Source organism: Diorhabda sublineata, chromosome X (genome assembly GCF_026230105.1).
Source record: "Diorhabda sublineata isolate icDioSubl1.1 chromosome X, icDioSubl1.1, whole genome shotgun sequence".
NCBI classification, from domain to species: domain Eukaryota; kingdom Metazoa; phylum Arthropoda; class Insecta; order Coleoptera; family Chrysomelidae; genus Diorhabda; species Diorhabda sublineata.
Genome location: NC_079485.1, coordinates 35,351,291 through 35,378,302, shown reverse-complemented (window position 1 = coordinate 35,378,302; position 27,012 = coordinate 35,351,291). Strand labels below are relative to the sequence as shown.

At 31.9% G+C, this 27,012-nt stretch overlaps 1 protein-coding gene across 1 annotated transcript in view; it reads right to left on the bottom strand.

The window, feature by feature from the left end:
• Positions 1 to 27,012, bottom strand: part of LOC130450990 (tyrosine-protein phosphatase 99A) — a 471,371-nt gene that overhangs the window by 369,490 nt on the left and 74,869 nt on the right. The window contains exon 2 of the mRNA XM_056789764.1: positions 23,017 to 23,322. Within this exon, the coding sequence (XP_056645742.1) occupies positions 23,017 to 23,322 (306 nt within the window). The remainder of the gene's footprint in view (positions 1 to 23,016; positions 23,323 to 27,012) is intronic.

Genomic DNA, 27,012 nt, shown 5'->3' with positions numbered 1-27,012 from the left:
TCTAAGATTTACGTATTCAAAAGCTTTTAAATAAAAACTTTGATTTAGAGCAAGAAAAATCTGGAAACGTAAAATGAAAACTGTTTCTCACCACTTTAAACTATAGTTGCAAAGTTTAAAATGCCCATCATAGAGTATAATAGTTTCAATTTATACCTAAACAACTTGAAATTTATTCTTTACCAGCTGTTGAGAAACTTGCTTTCTTACCTAGCTAGAATTTACTACTCCTATTATCAACTGATTAAAAAAGTCCAGGTAAGTGATTTTGATAATGTAACTTAAAACGAACAACAGGGACAAATACATGATATTGCATGATTTTAAAACAAAATTAATGTTTTGGCTGGAATTACAAAAAAAGGAGTGAAACCGTTTAGGTAGTAGAAATGGCAAGAGGAAAGAGATTAGCCGAATTACAGATCGCGGGGGGAGCGATAAAAATGTAAGGAACTGTTTAATGTTACGGAAAAGGAATCGAATGAGATTTCATCTAAATTTCTTCTTTAATTTATAGTGAGCTGAAATTATCCCCTAAAAGACAGTGGTGGTAAGTAAAATTACAATTTTTTCAAGAAATTTATTGATTCTATCTTGGCAGTTTCCATGTGAAAAATATGGCAATATTCTGTTTAATTACTCTACCTCTGGATATAGAATATTAATTAATCTATGTATATTATTTTACTTTGTGACTTTCGTAGTACTTATGATTAGAAGTGAAAATTAGTATTAAAAATTTTACATACTCAATTTTGTACATAGAATGACATTGATATGATATGACTCACATCAATCCTCAGCAAGGGTAGGCAATATCCGTCAAATGTAAATAAGGGTTTAGTAAGACCTCTTGGGCATCTTATGAAGAATATTATGGCTACTGAAGCAATGAACATCCGTAACTTTTTAGGGAGAGTCCTAGACGTATACAATCCAATCCTTGTGATCAGTATTACTATTACAATTGGCTTGGTAAATAATAGATCCCCTCAAAACAACTACTTTAACAAATCAAATCATATTGATATAGCCGGTTACGTGATTCTCTCACATCCATTTCCAAGCAGTAGCATCATTTTGCTTCTCTAATAAAAGCACATTGTATACACAATTGTAGAGTTGAGAATAAATAAAGTGTATTTTGTTCATTCTACACAAGTAGTATAGAAATATGAGAGATATGGTTTGTATTGCTCCAGTAGAAAGCTGCCAATATCATCCATAACTACAGGTATTTACGCTCAACACAAACGTACATATTCTTGATATTCTCTAATTCTGTATTAATGATAAATGGAATTAAGAATAGGTTCATGAGTAAAACCACGTTAAAAATTCCTCGACGTTTTGGATTTCAACTATATGAAATACCTTGCTTGGATCACCCCGTTTCTACAGAGGCCTAACAAATCAACGTATTTGCGTCAGCGTAAAAGAGCACGTCTGCTGAAAATTCCTATACACCATCTACCTTTTCTCTATCAGTAATGATACTTGTTACGAACGTCGAAAAGACAAATAAGACAAACCTCGACAAAAGCTCTATTATGTTTACAAGGTTCAGACAGTTAGTTCATCGGTGGGCTTAAAACGAGCAGCGATAGTTTTAATGTCCACGATGTTCTCGATGGTGAGAATATTTGCTTCTACTTTTGTTTTAGTCATTATTTTCACCCTTACAGCTTCCAAACTACGGAATCGGACCACTTCTTAGAACTATACCCCAACCCTCTATGATAATAGCTACAAAGTCAAATTTGCATTTCATATATATCTGATACAGACTCGTAGAACCAACCCTGAACTATTATGTTGATCTATACTAAAGTTGGACGGATGCGCTGGGTACTATTAATTGTACTTTCAACCTATTTTTGTTACCTGTTTACATTGTGTTGTGACTGTTTTTATAAAGACAATTTTAGAGAACGGCTTTTTGCTCTTTTGTGGAAAACTAGAGATTTCTAATAGATGAAATTTCTAAAATAGCATAGTACCATTTACATACGGCCTTAGCAGTCGTAGCAGTCTTTAGATAATTTGAAGTTATAGTGAATTCATCGGGATAGTTGAAAGTAAAAATGTATAAATGAACTCCTTAACTAAGATACAACGTTGGTATAAATTTAGTCCGGATATAATTTGGGAAGGATATATAAATAGATCAATATAGTTACTTCTTGCGTGCTCTTTACTAAAGATACAAACTAGAAAATAAGGTCATCATATTTATTGTTATTAGTTCACATTAAACACACCTTCACAGTCATTACGAATAAATGTGACGACAGAATTTATCATTTTATATGAAAAATAATTATTGAAATATGTTTTTCTTTTCAGGAGTTTTGATACTAGCTCCGTTTAGCATGAAATGTCTAACGATTGAATCATCATTATCAAGAAAGATAACTATATCCATCATAACGAAAATTTTCATTGTACTCTAATACTGAATTATGATTCAAACTTATTTCTCAAGGACTAAACTTCTTCTGAGTCCAATCATTGATACATTCTTTTATGTCTGTCCGTCCTGCTTTATTTATCAGGAAAATTCTGTCGTCTTCAGATATTTTGATGACATAGATTTTATTGAATATTTAGAATCTTAAAATCATAAGCTTCAACCAAAATTATTTCAAGTATTCATTACTTATTATGACTGAGTTTCCAACAAGCCGAGATTATTGTTATACGATGAATAATAAATTATACGTTTGTGAAAATCGTTTTCTTCATAAAATAATTTATAAACTAAGGTAATTTTAATCTAAAGTTTCTATTTCAATATTGATTATTATCTAGAGAAATAAACAACTAGATAAAATGCAAGAAAAAATATTTTACCAGAAATAAATTGCGTTGATTCCAGACTTGGAGTATTTCGAAAATACTTTTATCGAAATGGTTTCATCTACACTATCACGGCCTTCTCAATTTCAGAAATGTCGTGAAAAAGTTTTTCTGGTTCCACCTTTTTCATTTTCGCGAAGATCCTGGAGTTCAGTAATACTTGTTTAGGCAAATGTCTGGGTGACCGTTAGCTACCAAAACTCGGAAATTAATGAAGAGTTGTGGATCGTTTCGATACCTTCTTGCGAAATTCAGAGTTCAAAGCTGCTCCTATATAACTTTGATGGTACTCTGCCATCTCGATTGAAGAAAATAATGTTGAACTTTAGGAATACATCGAAGAAGATAACTACATCAGTTATATCGAAACTTTTCAACTATACCCTATTTTATAATGATTTATTGAATAAGAATCAATTTGAGCTTATTTCTAATTATATACTGTTTCCTCAGGTTACCAAACAATACATCTTTTATGTCAGTCCGGCCTCTCATTTTGTATCCAGCAGGAAAATTTTATCCACAAAAAAAGATGAAATATGTTTTAGTCATCACCGTAAAAAATGGTAATTACACAGTATTTCTTCTCTTACCATTTATGTGCCTCAGCATACATGCATTATTTTTCTCCAGACTAAATATTTCTGTAGATTCACATCATATCCTTTGATTTGCAAATGTAAAAGATGCTCATTGCGATTCTCCAACACAAAGCATATGCATATTAATTTCAACTAATTGTGCTGATTATGGTAAATTTCATTGAGTATATACATCAATGTGAATTGATATTTTCTAGCAGGTTTTAGAGCAGGCAAATCCGTAGTTGACCATCTATACTTTGTTACACAAATTATCGAAAAAAAAAACTGCAATAAGACAAGCAATCCATTTATAATATGTAGATCTGTAGGAGGAATATTACATTGTTATCTATTAGCAAACTGTGGACAACACAAGAACGAACATACATACTTGGAGCAGGCACTCAGGATAGTAACAGCACAAGATCATGACGATTTAAGCTACATGACTCGAAAACTCATGGAAGAGTACAGGAAGTGGGGTCTCGAAGTAAATATGAAGAAAATGATTGTAAGTACATCGGAGCAAGAACACAAAACATCTAACTAAAGAACAGAACAGAAATAAAACACTACAGAAAATACAAATAACACATAAGATAACTACCAATATGTTTTTATCTATTCTACATCACATACATTCTTTAAATGTGGGCTGTAATGTCTTGAAATTATTCTTTTTTATTCCTATTAAAAATTATGGTCAAGGTGCAGTATGGGAATATGTATAGAAGTATAACAATATTGGAAATCGCTTACTTAATCATATGATAATTGTAGTGTGTTGAAATGTGTGGTTTTTGCATTGAGCTTTGACCATTCAATTCATCTTTGAAAGAACAAATGACTATCCAATATCACCTATACAAGCAGATTATGTATTATATTATTTTTGTACTTTTTTATATCTGTTTTACCCTCTAAATTATTATTCATTCAAAAATATGTGAATGATCTTTATGACGAATGGTTTCCTTGGCATGTAAAACGATCTAAAAAGCTACTACACATCTCCTAATCCATGAATTCTAGTTAAACTGTTATCTTCACATTGTACAGTCTGTCCCTGTAAAAGTTACGAATTGTTAACCAGGACATGAGTTGCCCCTTTCATCTAAAACCTACTTATCTGGTATCAGACAAAGGAAATAGAAAAAACACAGGTCAACTGTTCTATCAAAGGAATTAACATTAGCAAATATTTACAACTCTCAAACCAAAATTGGATTTAAAACTAATGAATTTCTGATATAATCAATCAAAAAACACAGATGCATCTTTCACTGAATGATTGGTCACGATGATGATCACGATGGAATTGTTTCAATTATTCATCATTCAAACGTCTACAATACCACACATTTTTTCAAGTTCATAAAAAATCTTAAATTATAGCTGAAAATTTTAATTTCAATTATTGAATACCTGAAAGGTAATGATATCATGAATTATGATTTGATTGCTATACAACCAACACTTTGTAATCAAGGAGAACCGAGTGAGTGAAAAGTAGATTTTTTTTAAGAGTCAGAAATATTACTTCAAATGGAAATATAAAAATTTCTTGAATAAGTTCAAAAGTATAATAATACGAGTTTGACTTCCAAGTATGGTAGTGCTTGTAAAAGGTATTAAATAGCTTTTTAAAAGCCATTGTAATTATTTTTACAGAACACAACATTAAAATTTTAGTGTAAAACGGAATGCTGTGTACATTTGCTGCAGTGATGATGAAATTATGAATACGGGAATTTCCACGACGAGGTTTAGACGTAAACATGAAAGTAAATTTAATATGTTTGTGAAAATTAAAATTGTGGGGATTAATGTACCACTTCGTTTAAGCTATTTCACAGTAGTACTCCAATTCAATCATAAGTATCATATGCTATATCAGGCTCTCGTTTCTCTCACATTCATTTTCCAAATTATTTTGACGACATTTCTAATTTTGAGCTGGAATATTTTGAAATATTGAAATTATTGAAAAATAATACCTATTAGTTCAATGGTACATGCAAATTCATTGTAGAGTCAATAAGCATTATAAGCATTTGAAAAATTGGTAATTAGTAGCAACTGATGAACAACACATTAATTACCATTAATCTACCACACTCACATACTGCATACATTTCTGAAACTTTTCTCTATCATGTATTTCATATATATTGTATAGATATGATATTATGTTGTTTAAGAGCTAGATCCTATTCTTAAAAATTGTTTTCGTGAAAAATAGTATGAATCACAAGCATAATCAATGCGTAGATGTGTTATGAATACTTATTCTTTACCAGATCGCGGTAATTTGAGTGCTCTTCTGAAATAACTATAGTTTGTTATTAAACTGATTTACAGAGTTTACAGATGATCATTTTGATAGATGCCAAGAGATTGTTGGCACAATGAGGGAAAATTGTTAATTCCTGGTGATGGGCGATAAAATAATTGCTTCCCTCTTCATTTAAGGAAACTGAAATCGTGAAATAAAATCATTGGTAATTCTTTGGCTCCTATTTCCAAATCGAAGTAAGCATTTATTTAGTTTGGAAATACTATTATAAGTGATTTTCAGACAGAACAATATTCTTATTTACAATATTTGACAACAAAAAGTACCTTCTATTTCCAGGAAAAATAAACAACTGACAATAATGTCGAAACTACCGCGGTCTCACAAATTAAAAGCTATAATAATCTTGTCATTTCTAATATAATTGAATCTTCCTCAAACTTAAACATTATTAACCATAATCATTTCAACAAATGGACGACCAGACCTTCCTAGGTCATTGTCTATCAATAAATGAACTAGAAATCTCTACAGATTTCATTTGGCTTTGCATTCATTTTATTTTATTATTTATTTGTTCTGTGACATCCTGAAGGGGAGCATATGCGGTGATGCTATTTCTTTTAAAGTGCATATATAAATGTCTTCTCTCCCGTTAATGCTCTTAATAAGTTTGAATAATTGATAACGTCTTGAGATTTCTACTGCTTTGAGTAAATAGTACACCGGTATTTCGCAAATACCAATGGCTTTTGCTGAGTATAGACCCTTTGAACTTCTGGTCCGATATCTGTCTAAATATTATTCAAACTTATTTCAACCGTAATATCTAAGCTGATAGTTTGTACATGAAAAATACATGAATTCGAATTCACGTTCTGAATCTTAGTTCGAAGTGAATCAAAGATTTAATTGAATAAAGTGATATTAAAACCGAGAATTATTTTTATTTATAATCTCGGACGGATGGGTGGCCTACATTGATAGTTACTAAATCGGAAATAGAACAGTAATAAATATGAAGAAGAAATTTGATGTTGGTGAAAAAACGAACTACTAAGAGAAAATGATAGGAAATAGCAATAGTGCTAGAATATAGTAAAAGAAGGGCAACAACTAATTGATGAGTTTGAAAAGAATTATTTGAATATCGAAGGTGTAGGGGAAGTGATTTAGCCCTGTTATAGGAAAAATTTCTCTGCTGTGCTGGAGTTGTAGTGGATGGTAGAGTTATACTGCAGTAGAATAGACAACGAAAAAGAAAGTGAAAAAGGAGGAGAAGGCTTGACAAACAAACAAACGGATCTTCACAGAATGCGAATAGGCGGGTAGTGGGTATAGCTGTGGTTGTATTGTTCTCTATCGTCAGCCATTTGGCTGGTGAATTGGTTCACCAGGTTATAGGAAAACCGCAGGAAACCTGTAAAATATTCAAAGATCCCAACATCAGATGAGAAAAAAAGCTGATACAAAATATTTAGGGATTAAAATTTTCTTAAAAATTCTTTCAAATCACATAATATACATGCAAATTATATATTAAAACTTCGAATTTGGATTTTTAAAAACAAAAATTACAATTAAAATATATGTTTATTAAGCAACATTTAGAACAAAGAATGAATTATGAAAAGAAATACAGTTTTTATTATCTTCGGTATTTCCGCGAAGTCATCACATTTGTTATATGCTGTCAGCTGTTACTTCATATGTAACTTGCAATAGAAACCGAAATATGCATTTGCAAAAACCAATCAAAATCTCATACATGTCAGTAAATATAAGAGTATGTTCTGTGACCAGGGGGGATTAGAATTTAGTTATTAGTGTGCCCATTATTTTAATTAAACATCAAGAAAAGAGTATATTCAGATACGATGCCAGAAAAGCATAGTTGTTATACCAAAGAAAATAAGAGTGAGAATTGAGTGTGATTATTATTTAATTGATTCGAAATTGTTTATTAATACAGAAACTTAAATAGATGATGGCACTATGATAAGTGATATTTTCGTGGAATATTGCAATCCAATCAAATATAAATACATGTAATAAATAAATTTAAGATTTCTTTTTTCGTTTATTATGGAATAATTTGTAGTGAAGCCCAAACAAAAAAACTATGTGGTTTTTGTGTATACGAACACAGAAATGCTGTTCCAGAAAAATATAAGTACTTATGATGATGATCAAAGTTGAGAGGTGAATAATAATATTTGTGAAGTCATTGATAAAGTTGAGTTGTATCATAATCATATACTGCCTGATGAATAAACTCAATTATATTGTCTTTCTACTATTACTGTGGACTTTGAACAGAGAAGCTTTACTTCAGGGTAAATTATTTACTTACAGTGGGAAGCAACAATAGATTAGACACCTTCAATGGCACATCGATAAAATGGTTACACAGCTTTTTATTGGTTTTGCTCAATGTTTTCACATTAACTCATCATATTTTTATTTGTTTGTAAGTTTTCATTGATCATGAATTCATCCTTTAAATCCACTTTCCAACGATAGTATGTGAAAAATGTTCCTTCAATGTGAAGAAATTTGTGAGGATCAGTTTTTGTCACTTTTGAGTAATCTTCTGTAACTAAATCCGAAGTTCGTTGATAAATTTTTACCAGATTGAGTTAAAAATTAAGGGGACTTAGTATACAAATGACAGAAGAACATAGAAGTTATCAAAACTAATTCTTATCGAAGGACATCCACGCATTCTATCTTTCATATTCTCAACGTTGCTTTTGTTAAATTGAATTTGGTAAAATCCATATTTCACTGCTATAAAGTCGTATCCTAAGTCAATACGTAGATCATTTTGATATTATTGACGATTACGTGGATGGGAACAGAAACAAAATATGTCTCTCCAACACGAGGGTGGTTGTTTATTTATTTGTAGTGAGGGAATACCTCAGAGCTTAATACGGTTATTTATAAGCTGATGTAGTAAAATATTCAGCCCAAGTATGAGTTCTCTAGGGGGAATATTCAACATCTTTTAAATAGTGCTTATAAAATACCGGGAAAGGATAAAAACGACTGCTTTGCGCTTATACCGAAAAACGTATGTTCACCAAAGGAATTTATTTTCTTTTTCTATTCAGCGGAAGCTCGATTAATCTCATTTTTTTCGATAAACTACATTTTATGTGTTATTATCATATTTTAAATTATTCATATATATATATATATATATATATATATATATATATATATATATATATATATATATTTATGTATGTATGTATGTATGTATGTATTATGCAGTATATACGAGGATGCATAAACCATATTACCACCATATAGTTCACGTCAATTGGGACATGAGAAAAAGAAGCGGAAAGCTACCAAAGGTGTTTTTGCAGGACAACGCCATTGAACACAAATCTCATGTTGGCACACAAAAAATTCGTGATTTAAGGTTTGAATTACTAGATCACCCCCCTTATTTTCCAGATATGGCCCCGTCCGACTATGATCTCTTTCCTCAAATGAAAAAAAGGAAAGTTTAAAAGTTCGTCAATTTCTTCCAACGATGGAGCAATAAAAGCTGTGAAGATCTGGTTTGCAGAGCAGGAAGAAACATTTTTTTTGATATGTCTAGAGACGTTGCAGGTACGCTGTAATAAATATATCCAATTCAGAGGAGAATATGTTAAGTAATAAAATATTTTGACTTGGAAATTTTGTTTGGTTCTATAGTAGGCTAAGAATTGTTCAATATATCCTCGTATATATATATATATATATATATATATATATATATATATATATATATATATATATATATATGTATATATAAATTTCTTCAATTGCTTATTTCTTAGAACTTTTGATATATTAATGAATCTAAATGTTCTTGTCTCTTTCTTAGTTCCCTCATCTCAAGTATATAGAGGTAATCAATTAAATTTATTAGAATTTACAAAATGGAGCTATATATTTTACTTAAATTATTTAAATCTTTTTATCATTTATAGCTTTTTCGTCCTTATGAATGTGAACCATTTCTAAAAATTCCCTTTTTCGTGTATTAAATTCCGTTTCAAGAATTTTTGAATCTTTATAATTGAATTTATGTTTTTTTGATATTTGATGGTTCGTTAATGCAGTTCAATTTTGTTATCGTATTGATGATCTCTTAGTCTATTTTCTAAACACTGAGATGTTTGCCCTATGTAGACAGCGTCACAATTGTTACAAGGCAATTGATATATAATATTAGTTCTTTTATTTATTGGTGTTTTAGATTTCAATTCAGTGAAATATTTATTGGAATAATTCGATAATTTTTGAGAAAATCCTTGTACATATGGTTAGGAAAAATGTTTTATGTTTCGTTTCTTTTTTGTTTAGAAATTGATTGTTGTATCTGTTTATACTTTTCTTAAATGTGTTATTTATCATTTTTTCCAGATAATTATTTTCTTTCAATGCAGTTTTTGCTTTTTGAATAGCTGAGCATCTACATTCAGGATCTGATAGTTGGATAGATTAGCCAAACTTATTTTCACTAATTGTTTTGTGACATAGGATGACACGAATTGAAGTTAAAATATCTTGAGGACCAAGTTGGTTTCGTATACCATTCTGTTCTGTTGTTATTGTTAATTTTATATAATGTGACATTTAGAATTGATTATATTATTTTGCTCAACCTCGATTATGAATTGAAGTTTTTCATGATAAGAATTGAATTTTTCACTTATGTTTTCAATTTGATTCTTCGGTACAGCAGTAATGCAATCATCTACATATCGGAAAGAGAATGGAATATTCATATCGGTCTCCATCCATAAATAGTTCACTGACCGTATAAGACATAAATGATACCAAATTTCACACTTAATGCAATATTGCTAAATTTTTCAATACTCGATTATCTTGCTAGAGAGAAGAGATGATCTAAATAAATATGAAATTCCCATTTCTCTTGTTTTCTACTGATAACCTACTATCATACTTCATTATGCACCTTGACTTATTATGCTGACATATATTATAAAACATGTGAATTGTGTATCCTTCAAACTTTTCAAACAGTTCATGAAGCTAACCTTTTATACCCACATAATTTAGTTCGTTTATTCAGTTTCTTTTTGCCCCTATTACGACTCGGATTACCAAAGGTATTTGCTTTAAGTTGCTTTCATCCTAATAGGTTGAATATTTTTAGCTTCTGCAAATAATTTCAGTCCATGAATATAGTAATGATAATAATCCTTTGCTCTCTATTATCCCTCATAATAACTGAATAAAGTCTCTGTCCATATAAAGCGGAATACAGGGGCTATGATAACTGTGTTTGAGAGCTCTCAATAGCATTTTAGAGTGGATAACAATATGTGAAATAACTATTACAGAACATTATATTCAGTACTATTTGTTTGATAGCAACAATACTGCACAGATTCACGCATAAGTGATCATAATCACTGTTATACGTTTGATTCATCAAGCTATTCACTTTCCACCTAGACGCTAATGTTCAACCGTATGCAAGAGTAATTGAAGATGCTTTTGACTTCCACTGTGTCCTTAATTTAGCATTACCATCTTTATCTAATCTTGAAATTGAAATAGTAAGGGAATAAACATTCAATATTAATTTTTGATAAATAGAAATTTTAATATTGTCAACCATAAACTGAGAACTAAAATTCCTCAACTTCTTTGGAACATTTTATTATCAATAAATATCTATAAGTATAATTGGTCCTATTTAGTGTCGTAATTTCATTGTACTGAAACTAATTAAATTCATTATCAATACCAGTATGTCAGCGAATATAAATTATTTTGAATTCTTTCTATCAACGAATTTTATTGGTTCACATTGTGAAAGGGAATTTGTTTGTTTTGTGACTAAATTAAGATGGAAATTTTAAATTGTTCGTTTCAATTTTATCAGAGGAGCATGGTCCAATCATTCCAATTCTTATTTTTATTCTTTTTTATCAACTTCACTCAGTTATTCAACTGTGAGATTCAAGCTTAATTTTTTACAGATTCCGAAAAGTTTCTCATAGTTATGACATCTATTCCAGTAATTGAAGATACACTCAGTAATATTAACAGTGTAGTCAGAGGAACAGTTTTTTGATAGTTAAATAGAGCAGGCTACGATAACAATATAAACGTGTTATCTTCGATCATGTTTATAGATATCAGTTTCTTCCATCAATTTGTTTTTCAAGAAATTTACGAGTGTCAAAAGTACAGATATTATCACTTACAGACTTATGTGAAACGAGTCTCATGTTCGAAGATATCAGAATTATTATCTGCTTAGCGATTTTGACAGGAGCAGAATTATGACAAATCAGGATTTTAGTTTGTCCTATCGCAAAATTGAATGTCATGTTAACAAGCTGAAAAGCTTGTTCTATAAATCATCCACGATTAGCACTTTCTCTGACTACTAGTTGATCACGACTTTATTCGAAACAGGTAATAGCTACGTATTAGATTGATCAAGTCCTACATAAATGGGCATTCATATTTCTCTGTTCAGTGAAATATCACATATCTCACGTCGAAGTGTGGAGTTCTTTCATAGGCGTGAATGTTTTGCCGTGGCCACTTCAGTGAACAGATATAAATCTCATCAGACAATTGGGATATGACAAAAAAACTGTCTAATTTGCTCTCTCCACAAACTTTGAAGTAGTTCATTCGCCAAGTTGCTACAAGTAGATTTCGGCCATTTCCTTTTCTTGATGCTGTCACTGAGTATATTATTATCATTACTAAGTTGGAATTTCTGAAACAGTTGGCGATATTCATACTGAATATACTGTTTATACCACCACTACACCAACAATAACAATTATACTGTCCGACGCGCGTTTCGATAACGAAATTATCATCTTCAGAGACTGAAGGTAAACTAAAATCTAAAAACTTGACTTACCTGTTTTATACTAAATTTTTCCACCAATAAGCCACCTCCCGCGAAAATTAATTCCAGCGGGAAAAAACTCCTTGGCGGGAACATTCATGTTTATTCTTTGACTACTAAACTAAAGAGTGGGCTGTAAGGAATTGGCCCTTTGTCCCTATTTAAACTACTCTCACATCTAGCAATTTCAATGCTTTCAAACGCAGCCAATAATTTATTATTGGATACATTTTTTAACAATTTTACATTATTAATATTTTGTGATTGGCAGCGTGATCGGCAATAGTTGATTTTCCGGTTCGTCCATAGTTCAGATTAGCTATGTGTTCTTTAAACCGGATATTAACAGACAACCCAATATACTTTCGGTCACAATCACCACAACTTATTTCATATAAAACACTCTTTTCCAAATTTGGTACTTTATCTTTAGGATTGCCAAACAATTGTTTTAATGTGTTGTTGGATTTATAAACCAATTTTAAACCCACTCTGCTAAATCTTCCTTCCAATCCTCTCGTGTAAAGAGGACTGTAAGGTATCAGAGCAAATTTTTCTTGTTTTTCATTTTGAGTTTGGTGTGGTTTCACATAGAAATTTCTCAAACCTATGACGATTGATTAACCTATTTCCAATTCTTTTTTCATAACCATTGAGTACAGCTACATCCTCAATAAAGGACTTTTCCGTATTGTATCTCTCGATGGTAAGTGGAAAGTAGATTAACCGATGTACCAGCAAATGGATACTGGCCATCTTATGTTGGATACAATGAAAAGAATCAGCCGGGATGTTTTTCCTGAATACATCAAATTCTAACCTATTACTATTCCTAATTACTAAAGTGTCTAAAAATGTTAACGGTCCATTATTCTCCATGTCATAGGTGAACTTTTTAGTGGGATATTTTGAGTTGAGTTACAAAATGAAATCGTTTATGTTTGCCTTCTTCGTATTGAATATGAATATATCATCCACATACCAGTACCATACCCTGGGAAAATACAGAAACTCTTGCTTTTCAAAATGACTCATGAACAGTTCAGCCATGAACGGCAGTTTCCCATTGCTGTTCCTTCGTCTTGCCTGTAGAATTCGTTGTTGTACTGGAAATAGTTTTGATTCATACATATTTCTGTTAAATATTCTTCTATCACATCAGCTACCAAATTATTAGATCTCAGTAAGTCCTCAAGGTACACGAAGGTCTGCGGGATCGGCACGCTGGGAAATAATGAACTTACATTAAAGGAGATTAAAATTTCTCCGTCTTCAATCTTTGTAGCCTTCACTTTGTTGATAAACTCTAACGAATTCTTCACTGGAAAACTCTCAGGTTTGATTAGTAGGTTTTCAAACTTCTTCGTTAACCACCTGGAAATATTATAACTAGGTTACAAATTGTTGAAACAATAGGTCTCATCGCGTTCCCAGGTTTGTGAATTTTGGGAAGGCAATAGAGCTTTAACAATGTTGGGTTACATACAGATAACTTATGCTTGAGTGTACCGGTGGCAAGGTTCTTACAATTTTTAAGTGTTTCTCTTACATTTGTGATCATTTTATTCAGCGGAGGTTTTGGTGTATGGTCCTGTTTCGATTAAGTTGTCCAATCTCTCCAAATAATTTTTCTTGTCCATTATAACAATCTTGTTTCCTTCATATGCTTTCTAGTAGAAACAATCTTTCTTCTTCAAACTCCTGACAGTATTCAGATCTCTTTTACTTACTGATGGTTTTTTATTCTTAGTAGTTATATTTTTCAAGATTTGACTTCTGCACGCTTTCTGGACGAAGTTCCTAGCGTCTTGAGGAAGATACTGAATGGAGCTTTCAATATATCCAATCAATTCGCCGAGATCGCCATCGTCTGTAACAACAAAACCCTAACCCTTATTCAGCAACTCCAGCTCTTTTCTGTCAAAGGTCTGGGAAGAAAGGTTTTCTACAATCTCGATTGGCTTCAAAGAAACTTTCTTGGGCTGCGGTTCCAGCTTCTTCAATTTCTTACTTAAAACAGACATCTTCTTAAATTTTGAATCAATGACCCTGAACATGTTTCTTTGAAAGTCACACCAGTTTTCAAATTCTAATCACTTAATTTATGTGTCAGTTTTCTGTAAAGTCCGTATGCTTCAATTTCAAGAATACCTCGTTTACTGTAGAGATATTTGATTTCAAGGTCCAGCCATTTCCTTCTTGCAAACTCACGAACTCTGTCTGAAACCATGCTCTTGCTTACGACGTATATATATCCGTTACTGTCCGGTTTAAAGAACACTTGAAATATGGACGGACAGGAAAATCAGGTATTGCCGATCACGCTGCCAATCACAATCATTGCATAAATATTAATAATGTAAAATTGTTGAAAAATGTATCCAATAATAAATTATTGGTTAGGTTAGGTGTAATTGTTAGTGTTGTGTAGTGGTGGAATAAACAGTATATTCAGGATATTATTATCATGTTTTAATTCAATTACCCCCCCACCCTAAACATACTATATCGTTCATAATCCAAGTATCAATTTTTATTCTTTACTTATTCAAAACAGTTTAGTTATCTATTCATCTATCTAATTGCATACTACTTATTCAAATATCTTACCAGAACGATTCTATACCATATTATTTATTACTTGCTCTTTCCCCTACACTCGTTTTTATCGTTACACTTACTTCTACAATTAATATTTCTACAACTCCTTTCTTTTCATCTGCTAGGTTTCCATCTCTCTGCGTGACATTCAACTTGTTAGTGCTTTTTACTTTCACTTCCGTTTAAATCATATAAAATTATGTATTTATAAAAAATCTCATTCTATAAAACACATAAGGCGCCATGGTCATACTTTATAACGTTTTAACATGTATACTTAATAATTTGAGTGTGAATGTGGAATATTTTTCCATCAATTCATTATTCATGAGTTGTATATATTCTTCTCACCATCAAAAACTGCTATCAGATTCTGTTGAAAGACGTAATGGTTATTTAATGTGGTACGCCCTATGTGGATTATTAGCTTAATGGAAAGACATTTCGCTGAAAAATAACACGATATCTCTTACGACAGAATATCATTTTTCAATTGAATTCTGTCTATATCAAAATATACATTTGTACTAGAAGTTTGTGTAGATATTGGGTAATTCATCACACGTAGTATATCATCCAGATACATTTGTAAGGTATGGATTCGTCTCGAAAAATAAAAACTGATAAAATTTAATGGAAACCCAACAAAATTATCGAAATTGAATACAAACTATAATGAATAACACAGATGATTTCATTGCATTTAATGCTTTTTCATTCCATTTTCTATATTTGCTGACTGTTTAAGCGTGAATTGATCTTAGCGCTGTCGGTTTGTCTATATGACGTAGCCAAGGGTTTTGAAAATTGGATCATGTTTATAGTAGTGTTTTGAAGGGATCCTATATTGCGTAATAATAACAAAGCCATTAGTCTTGAATGAGTTAAAGAGCGTATATATACGAGGATGTATTGATATCTAGTTAGCTTAGACCAATTCCATGCATAAACAAATTTTTCGTTACCATAGAAACGACCAATAACTTATTAAAAGTGTCAATGTAAAGTTTGACGTCAAAATCATCAAGTACCTGTATTTAAAAGGGTTAAGAGGTAAGCAGATTTACGAAGATATGATGTCCTTCGTATGCGACCGTGAAAAATTGGACTGCAAGCTTCAAAAAAGGTAAATTTCCCATTGAAAATGATAACCGATCGGAAAGGCCAGTTTAGGAAGACCGTATAGTTCACGTCAATTTGGACATGAGAAAAATTGCATCACGTTCCATCTGTGCTCGATTTGAAAACGATGTACACTTATTAAGCCGAATTTCTACTATGGATGAGACTTGGGTACATTTCTACGATCCAGAAACAAAGCAACAATTGATGGAATGGCGACACTCTGGTTCTCCAGGATCTAAGAAGTTTCGTGTCCAAAAATCTGCTGGAAAAGTTCTTGCTTTAGTTTTTTGAGATTGCCATGGAGTAATCATGATTGATGTTTTGAATAAGGATAGAACGATAACTGGAGATTACTATTCGACATTACTGATCACTCTACGGGAAAAAATTAAAGAGAAAAGACGCGGAAAGCTATCCAAAAGTGTCACTATGGACAAAAAATCGGACCAAATATTTATTTTCTACCTTCAATTTGTGAAATTAGCATCCTAAACTTTTTGACCGTTATAGAATCGTTATCACTTCTAACATGACTATATTCCCGCCTCGTTTCGGTCATCATAATTAACCGAATTAATTAGTCACACTCAAACAATTGACTCAATTTAGTTATAGTAAATGGCAATATAGATGGTTGAGTGACAACTAATGAGTGGTATACCGGTATAATATTTAGTGAAAATTTGTGCATTGTCATACATGTATGTCATTTTTAATTTCATATTTTCAAATATTTTTCATAATTCATGAGTTTTTAACCAATTTAACACTCACATATCCCATGTGGATCATGTATCACAAACTTTGACATTCTACAATAGCTTATTCCGATATATTAACGCCTAGGAATTCATCCTCAAATTGAACGTAAGTTAATTCTCCGATATATCCTAAGATACGCATTTTTACACATGGTTTGATTTTTTTAAATCTTATTGCTCCATTCATATTATAGTTTCCCTGGTGATAGGAAGAACACTATTCGAAAGCTTGGATTTATAGTTTAATAAAGAATTCTCATTTTCTGCGATCTCCAACATATTGGTTGTTCTAACTAGTCAGCAAAGACTATCCGTCTTTGACGTTTCTACCTCTTTCAGTCTTTAGCAAAATATGACTTGACAGTGACAATTACTTGAATTGTCTTTTTTATCATTGACAGTCTTCTCATTACTATTTTATTCCATTTCAAGTATTTTCAAATCTTCATAATTAAATGTATATTTGTTTTCTAAATACTGAGATGTCTGCTCTATGTAAACAGCGTCACAACCATTACAAGGTACTTGATAAATAATATTACTTGTTCTGTTTTTGGGTGATTTGGATTTTAGTTCAGTGAAATGATAATGTATGATGTCTCTTATAACTTATACTATTAACATATTTATTGAAATAATAGTTGTTGGGAAAGTCCTTGTATATATGGTAAGGAAAAATGTGTATTCAAAGGTTATGGTATGAATGTAGCAATTGTAGAACAGTAAACACGTATGTTAGTGAAGTGCAGGGAAAGTGGACTCAGGTAGTCAGACCCTAATAAAACGTTCTTCCTTTGCAAGTCGCTGGGTCCAGACACAACCTTTTATATTTTATGAATAATAATAACTTCACATGAAAGAATTGTGTTTTCTAACACAAATTTAATTGTGCGGAGATAATCCGTTTTTAGAAATAGTACTTCTAAGTAGGATGGAAGCCACCATGACAAAACTTTTGAACAAAATTGAAGCTATGGAGAACAGAACGAAAAAGAAAAATTCATGCTAGAGATTCCGAATAAAAATAAATGAAAGACGGATGGAGATAACATCGAGGTGAACAAACAGAAAAAGAGGAAAAAAGCGGAGCGAAAAACCTCCGAAAAAGGAGACACAGCGAAGAAACATATACAAAAGGAACTCGAAAAAATAAAGGGAAAGGAAGAAAAAAACAGAAAAAAAAACGAAGAGAAAACCATCTCCAATAATTAAATTAAATCACAGTTCCTACTCATGTGGACAGCAATACGGAAGCAGCTAGTGAAGAGGAGAATCGATACTCACTGTAAAATGGGAATTTACACAGGAAAGATAACAGCAATATTAAAAGAGGATTTCAACAAAATGAAGATGCTCCTGAGCAAGTATAAGGAGATTGAGTGGTATATGTATCCACTCCATGAAGAGAATGAAAGAAAGTCCAAATAAAGCTGAGGGAAAATTGACTAAAACCAAAAAAAGTATGACAATCGAGCCGTACACAAAAAACGCCGACACCCGAAAATTACATACATGGTAGTAATGGAGCCCGCGAAAGAGCAAACATACAGGAAGCTTAGATACGTATGCCATAAAAAACTAAGTGTGATAGAGCAGAAGAAGCATGAAGGACCTGTACAATGCTACAGGATTCCATCATAGACAAAGTACGTGCAGCATAGACGTGCACTGTGTGAGATAATCGGGAGCGCATAGGGTGGCGGACTGCACCCTTAGCAGATCAGAAACGCCAAAATGCAAGAACTGAGGAGGAGAGCAGCGAGCAAACTACAGGGGGTGCCCAACAAACCCAAAGAGAGCAGAAACAAATAAATTAGCCATGCACACCACTCAAGCAAGAAGCAGCTACGCTTTAAGAAAACGCTATCCCCAATAGGAGAAGGAACGCCTGAAGTATTGAGTGTACTGAACATGTATACACTCATTGCCTATGTAAAGTAAAACGCAGGACAACAGGATCACTAGGTTAAGTTACGTTATTAAAAAAATGTTTACAAAAACACACAAAAAATAAAAAAGATCCTAGGTTTGCCCATAAGAGGACACTCTCCGACACGGTAATTCCGCACTTTATAAGCAAGTGCCGAGTTATATATCGGGGACAGCTATAAAGAAGGCGAAGGACTCCTCTGATTATTTCTTTTCTTGCCGAAGAAGGTTGGAAAGGGTTTACCCGAAGCAGCGAAAACACACACACATTGAGACGTTCAGACAACAGGCTTTTAACAAAAAGATAACACCTCCAGAATCTCCCGTAGTGGACAGGAAGGAGTCTACGCACGAAATTGCGATGCGAACGAGGATGAGGATCTGTCGAAATGACAGAGGGTGGTGAAATGTCCTTCTTCGCATCTATTCGCCGATTTATTCGGGAGTGGATACTTGGAGGGACGGGGTTTCTCACGTACACGTGTGTGTGTGTACAATTGTAAATGTATTGAAATATATTCAATAACATTTAGCAGTTCATTATTAAAAAATTTCAACGACGTACGCGGTACAAAATAATGTAGTATATGTATGTACTATATGCTAATGTTGCACCACCCGTATCTAACGCATTTCGATTCACGTTTTTCATATACACATATTGCTCTCTATCTCTCTACCCTTTATACAGAAAGGGTATATCCAACCAATAATTAAAAAGCAATTCAGGTTTTTAATACGACGATAGAACATCATTTATACCCAAAACTTAATTTACTGATAACTGTAAGTTTTACATTTCATAATTAATATTACAAGAAATTCTTTAAAAACATTACAAATCTTTATGAAAAGCATTTTTTAAGAAAACAATTTGAGTTTCATGTTAACATTGAAGAATGGAAGAAAATAATATGTTTATTTCGTCTTTAGGAAAAAGCGTGATTGTGATAGTGAAGTCAAATATTTAAAATGTCTATAAAAAAATGATAATTGTGTGACCTGTAGGAATATTATGAAGAGACATTCTCACAAAAAGTAATCAATTATGGTGAAAATATGGCAGGTGTCTTATCGCTCATTATTTATAGAATTTTACGTCAAATAAACATAGAGGGGATGTTCAGGTAACACAAGCACATGTAAGAGAAATATATGTAAGAAAATCGAATAAGTTTAATACAATTGACTAGAGGGCTATAAGGCTATAAGGCTAACAATACACATAATTTTTATTTCAACCAGGATATTTCGTCTTCACTGCAATAAAAAACGACATATTTCCCAATATAAGTAGGGGAAACTTACGCAAATTGCTAAAACAGGATTTCAATATTGATAAAAATATTCATCTAGTGTTGTCAAAACGTTCGCAAGTATAATCGAAAAATTCACTATTTTTCACGAGACAAGGATACATGCTGGATATATGGAGGTAAAAGTATGGGTGTACCCAACCATCAGAAATAATCGAAAAGCTGTTCTTGAAGGTTTATCGATAAATGTTTCAACATTCTATATAAGGAATTTATCTTTCCTCATTAGGATACATTCAAAAGAAAAATATAGTCAATGAACAACGATACAATAAGAGTAACTGTCACTTTGTATACATTTTTTCTTACAACGGATCTTGTTCTTTTTGGTACTAATGAAGTTTGGTAATATGAAATAAGTTTTCATATTTCAGTGAAATATTATGAAAGTTTCAATAGTTATGCCGACCACAATTCCACATGTCACAATTTCTCGATACATCATTTGTTTTCTCCTATTTTTTCCATAATTGGTTCTTCTTCCTTTTTTCAAAACCATATCCATATATTTCTTCGTAAGATTTCTCCATGTATTTCACATACGAATTCTCTGAAGCTCAGTCAGATTTTCATTTATGTGATAGTTTCATTTCCTGTGGCGTTTTTCACATTATTTTTCTGTCTACCATAAACAAGTTGAAAATAATCTCGTATTCTTGTACTTTTTAATACAGATCTAATTGGACAAGCATTCTTCTTTGTTTCTACTTGTAATTGGATTCATATATATTTATTCTATGTATCTATCAACTTCATACTCTTTCCATCAAAGCATTGAAAATGTGGTTAGGTAACGTTTTAATGCGTATCTATATCTAATAGAAACATCGCAGATGCCATTTGATTATATTAGGTTAGTTAATGAATTCAAACTTTTATATGTAGTAGTAGCTACCTAAACAATATAAAAGTATGTTTATATGGTTCTTACATACCAAAGAGGGCAACGTTCACGGACACAGAAAATATGGCGGAAAAAAGCTACATTATTAACTTTTTAAAAGAAAAAGACAACTTGTAGTAGTCGCCTGCAACATCCTTTCGTCAACGTACATCCTTCCACTCTGATTTGCGCGAAAATTTAAACAAAAACTGAATAAGGTTATTTTATCGAGTCTAAATTCTAATCTAACTTCTTGGTTGCAGTGCAGAGATCATAGATTGGGCTCGGATAGATTGTCTGAATTGTTTCTTTAGATTTCTGAAATTCTAAAAATACAATTCCATTATGACCCTTCGATAAAAAAATATTTGGATAAGTAATAGCAGGCTGAAGAGATATGAAAAGAAAATAAAGAGGCACATAATCGGGAGAACACGGAGATAATACAAAAACTTCATGTCACAGATCTGATTATTACTTCATCAAGAGATTTTGTCGTTTACATTTACACATTCGTAATGAAGTAACATTCAATCAAAATATTTATTTTTTTTGTTAGAAACTTCTAAAGCAAATATAGTATGTGTGTAATTTTGACAACTGAAAAATCGATTTTAGAATACCTACATACCAAACCAACTTTTAATTGATCTGCTGAATATACAAATTAGTATTTTGATGTTAACCAAAAGTTTTCCTAGGAACGATAGATGAGATTCATCTTACAAAGAGCTGGTGAAAAGGTTTCCCAAATACTATATTTGCACCTCTATATTATCGTTAATACTAATACGGATTTTTTAAGTCGGACAGATTACAAATGTTGCCCTACATACTCAAGCAAAGTTTGAGAGACACCTTAAGTTTATCCGTAATACTCAATTCGGTAATTTCATATTGAGTGTGCTTTTCGGTTTTATTATGTAAAGAAATATTGGGTGAAGAGACTGAAATTCATATTAAAAATAAAATATTGTCTCCAAATTCTTGCAAATGTTACCCAAGCCTTACAAAAAATTACCGCTATTGAAAACAATCATATAATGTCAAACACATATTTCATGAAAAATTTATTTTTAATATGTGTCATATAAGTGTCACTGAAAAAATCTTGCTACAACACTGAGCTGGTATGGCTTTAAACCTTTCACTGTTAGTAGGAGTAGCCATTGAGATTTTACACGAAGCTAGGAATATTATATGCTGCTGTTGGTGAATATTAGATTACTTATTTGTTTACTAGAATACCATTTAGTTACTAAATACGTTAGACAAATTGAACAAGCTGAATTTTCGTAAACAAAGAACATATTATTAAGTATTCAGAGCACTGTGTAATGGTGGCGTCAAAAACCGAATAACAAAGTAAGTAATCTATATTTACAAAAAGTGGAATTTATATAAGGAAATTCGAGCATAAAATATCAAGTACGCTAATATTTTTCAATGTTGTTTGTGAGAATAACTTGGAATATAATGCACACAGTAATTGTGATATATATTTTATTCAGAAGAAGAAGGAAGTGACGGTAGAATTATATATTATTTATTTGTCTAGAGAGAATACTTCGTTTTGGATTATAAACGGAAATTGAATGCCTCAAAAGGGAATAGGTGAAAAAGTTTTTCCCACTTTACAACTGAAAGTGACGTTTCCCGGTACTCATAGAAAAGTGATGTCTGATGTTTAAAAACCACTCAATAAACTACAGTAAAGATTTATATAAATAAATATACTCATGAACTTACCCATAACCCTCAGCTGGATGACACCGTCTGGTTCAGGTCGTCCGTTTATGAGACATATGTAGTCCCCTGTGTCTATTGCTACCACTGGATGTATGGTTAAGCCATAATCTTTTGCTAATGATATGCGATGCTGCTCACTGTAAACAGTTAATGAGCTTCTGGAATATTCTAATATTTTTTTGTCTTGCGTTAGTGAGATCCACTGTAGACTGTTGACTAGGGAATGCTCGTTGGCTCCAGGACATTGCAGAGACTGGTTTTGATAAGCTTTAACTATAATTTGTTCTGTTGGTATTGTTGCACTATCTGTAAACCCAAATAGTTTGTTAATTAGATATACGCAAAAGTAATAGGCAAATGAAAAAAATGAATATGTAGAATTATTTATCAGAACACAAATGCACTAATAATATTGATAGAAAAAGATCATATTTATAAATTATTATTATATATATTATAAAAGGATATGATGATTAACCATCACTGTCAAAGAAATCTATAGGCGCAATAAGTTGGTGATTGATAATATATGATAAATAATTTTCTCAAAATTAGGATGCCAACTCGATAAAGCGCGATATTATTTGATTGATTTCTGCTTTACATGGACACTTATCGAATACCTTAAAGGTTTTTATGGACAAACATCACAAAAAGTATATGATCAATGAATAAACATTACGAATGTCTGATTACACGACATTTTAACATGTTGTTATAGTATTGTTTTTCTATTATGTGAAAATGATTGACATAGTTATTTTTTCAAGTCTCTTTGAAATGATTATAAACTGATTTATTTCTCATTTAGATGTTAACAAATATATTAAGCTGAAATATTGAATGGCTTGAAATTTTATTAACTATAAGATTCCTAAAGTTTTCATATGCACTATTACGCCAGACTAATTGTAGGTATCCTTTTTGCGCAAAAAAATTTTATGGCTCAGAGAAAGGTGTTCTTTCATTTACGCGTAGGTTATCTAGGTGAATTTCTCTGTTTTAACGAAAATAATCATGAATTCCAGGTAGTGCCTTGACATTTTCTTCATATCCAGAAAATTGTCTGTTTCATGTCTTGAAGAAATAAAGCCTTATATATATAGATCTGCACAACGGATGATAAATCAGCTTGAGATTCTTGAAACTTACTAACAGCATTCAAATGATTATTAAATTACATTCCAAGCAATGACAAGGATTGTTGTTTCTGAATGCTATAATTTTCGCTGCTATCCAATAGCCTCATCTCTGCTTTCAGCATTAAACTCTTAACTCTTGAATTTGTTCGCTTTATCGAGATCTCCCAACGACGTGTAGATTTTACTATATCTACTTATTTAGTACTAGTAAAGTAGAAAAGAAGTCGACTGCACATGATCCTTCTAAATGAATATGCGGCACAATCTCATTAAATAAAATGAACATCTTCCCCACAGATTAAGAAGTATATTGATGAATTGAATTATAATGCATTGTAAAACTGTTAACTACATACAAAAAACAAATTTGAACCAAGAAAACCATTTTGAGAAGAAAGAATACTTGAAATATAAGTAAATATACTCAAATCAAGAAAAATTGTTTGGTTCAGGATTTTTTCTCTTGAGTCGAGTTGACTGTTTTTTCAGTGTATATTCCATAGAAACTTTTTTGATAAAAACTAATTGAACCAATTTTTGAAATGGATTATCATTACTTTTTTCGTCTCTAAAATTCTGGCATTTCAAAAATTTTGCCGCTCTTCAAATTATGCCGCCGTAGGCCTTGGCCTCACAGACGTAGGTGTAAATCCATCACTGGTTCTGTTTGTCTTTCTTAAGTATGATGAGAAATTAGAAAATAGTCTGTGAACACAGTATCGGCAGAGGCGTCAAATGAAACTGCTGTGCTAGATTTTACCGTCCCTTGTTGTATTACCTTTGTTCCGTGCCATGTACACACATCTACACGCGTATAAGCAGTCAGCATCCTTATATGTTCCTATTTTAACAATATATGAGATGTAAGCAACTACAGATGTTTTGTGGCAGCTTCTTCTATCACCCCAGCCCTTAGGGCAGATAGCAGATGTAACAAAAAATGTCATTCTGAATTCGTCCGCAGTTTGAATACTAAAGTGGTAGTACACTCGTAAGCTATTTTCCTGAGGTATTTATAGAGAGAAACAATCTATTCACGTATTATTTCATTCAGTACAACAAATAAACTCCTGAGGAAATGACAACAGCTTACGATATATAAGCTTATATTATATGAGCTTATGGGAAAACAAATTGAAATTTTGCCTCATAGTTAGGCTTTGCGAAAAGACTTTAGTGTTCGTATATAAACAAAGATAAGTGAAGCAAACAATAATACTTTGATTTGTCAATACAAAACTCATGGTTATTTCGGATGTTGATGATTGTTTTTGTAATTAAAGTATGAAGAATCTGTGTGCGAAATTATATCAAATTGACAGAATCTGACATAACGATTCAAAGTCTGCTTCTATTGATATGAAACTGTCATATTTCTTATATTGTACTTGACCATAATTTCAGTCCCAGACGATGAATACATTGCCACGTTCCCAATAAGAAAACGCTCATACTCCAGTTAACAAAGACATCGACAACGTATTTACTGTTAATGGTTATATAGTTAAATAGTTGCTATTAACTCTAATTTAATTGCGATATCTTTTTAACCAATACTCTCATCTAGCATTTCAACACACACGCGTGCGCCTGCGAGAAAACCCGTCGTATAAATTCACGAATGGATGAGAAGAAGGACATTCCACCACCCCCTATAATTTTGACAGATTTACATCCTCGTTCGCGTCGCAGTTACGCGCGTAGACTCCTTCTTCTCCCTTGCGGTCTATGGAAGATTCTGGAGGTATGTGTGTTTTCACTGCATCGGGTAAACCCTTTCCTACCTTCTTTGGCAAGTAAAGATCTGATCCGATTGGTTTATCACCTTCGTTACATCTGTCTATCTGTCTATCTGTTAAACTCATGAAACTTAAAAAAATATGTACCGAAAATTACGATGAACTGTGAATGAAAAAATTCACAATCCGAAGCAAAGTTACTTCCAAAAAATCAGAATCGTAATTAGACCCTATGCCTGGGATAGAAATCGGCGGTTGTGGCAATTAGTTCCATTAAAGGGTTTAGCAGTAAGAAGAAGGTTTCAATGAATATTAGTTTTGCCTTTAGTGCAACTTACTGATTTCGGCAAATGTTAACAGAATAAATATAAATTGTACTCTGTCTGAAGTGAAAAACCGAGGAAAAAAAGAAATATATAAATGAAGGTCTTTTTCACATCTCACCTAAAAATGAGTTTTCAATATTCGAATAGACCTTTTCAAATATCAGGCTGCGGAATACTTTAAATGAGCGAAATAAAGTAAAGTTATATAGACTGACTCGATGGAGAAAAATGAAATCAGTCAAGCATTCTTACAATCATTTACTGAATTGGCAAAACTAGAATAAGAATTATTACCCACAACTAACTAATAATAATTAAGCTTTAAATTAACTTTTGATGCGAATATACATGTCTGATTTTTAATATTAATGATGATGATAATGTTGGTAATTTTTCGATTGAAGATATAAGAATCTCAGTCAGTCAAGGCCTAGAATTGATTTAACTAATTACAATTTACAAATTGGTTGAGAAACTTTCTGTGTAAGAGAAAAATATACATTTTCAGAATCATCACATAATATTGTTCTATAAAAATGTTGAATTTAGCTCTAGCTGCAATAATATTGTAATTATGTAAAATCATGAACGTAATGTTTACTGACTAGTTCGGGTGCGCAACGAAGTGTAATTTTTCCCAAATATTACTCTGGCTACTCCATGATATGAACCTCTTATTCAACTTGATTTCTTTAGTGGATATCTATTAGATCAGTTTTTGTGTAGCCGAAAGATATCAGTTCACGAGATTATGTTTTACAATTGACTGCACTCAGTTTACTTCAAGTG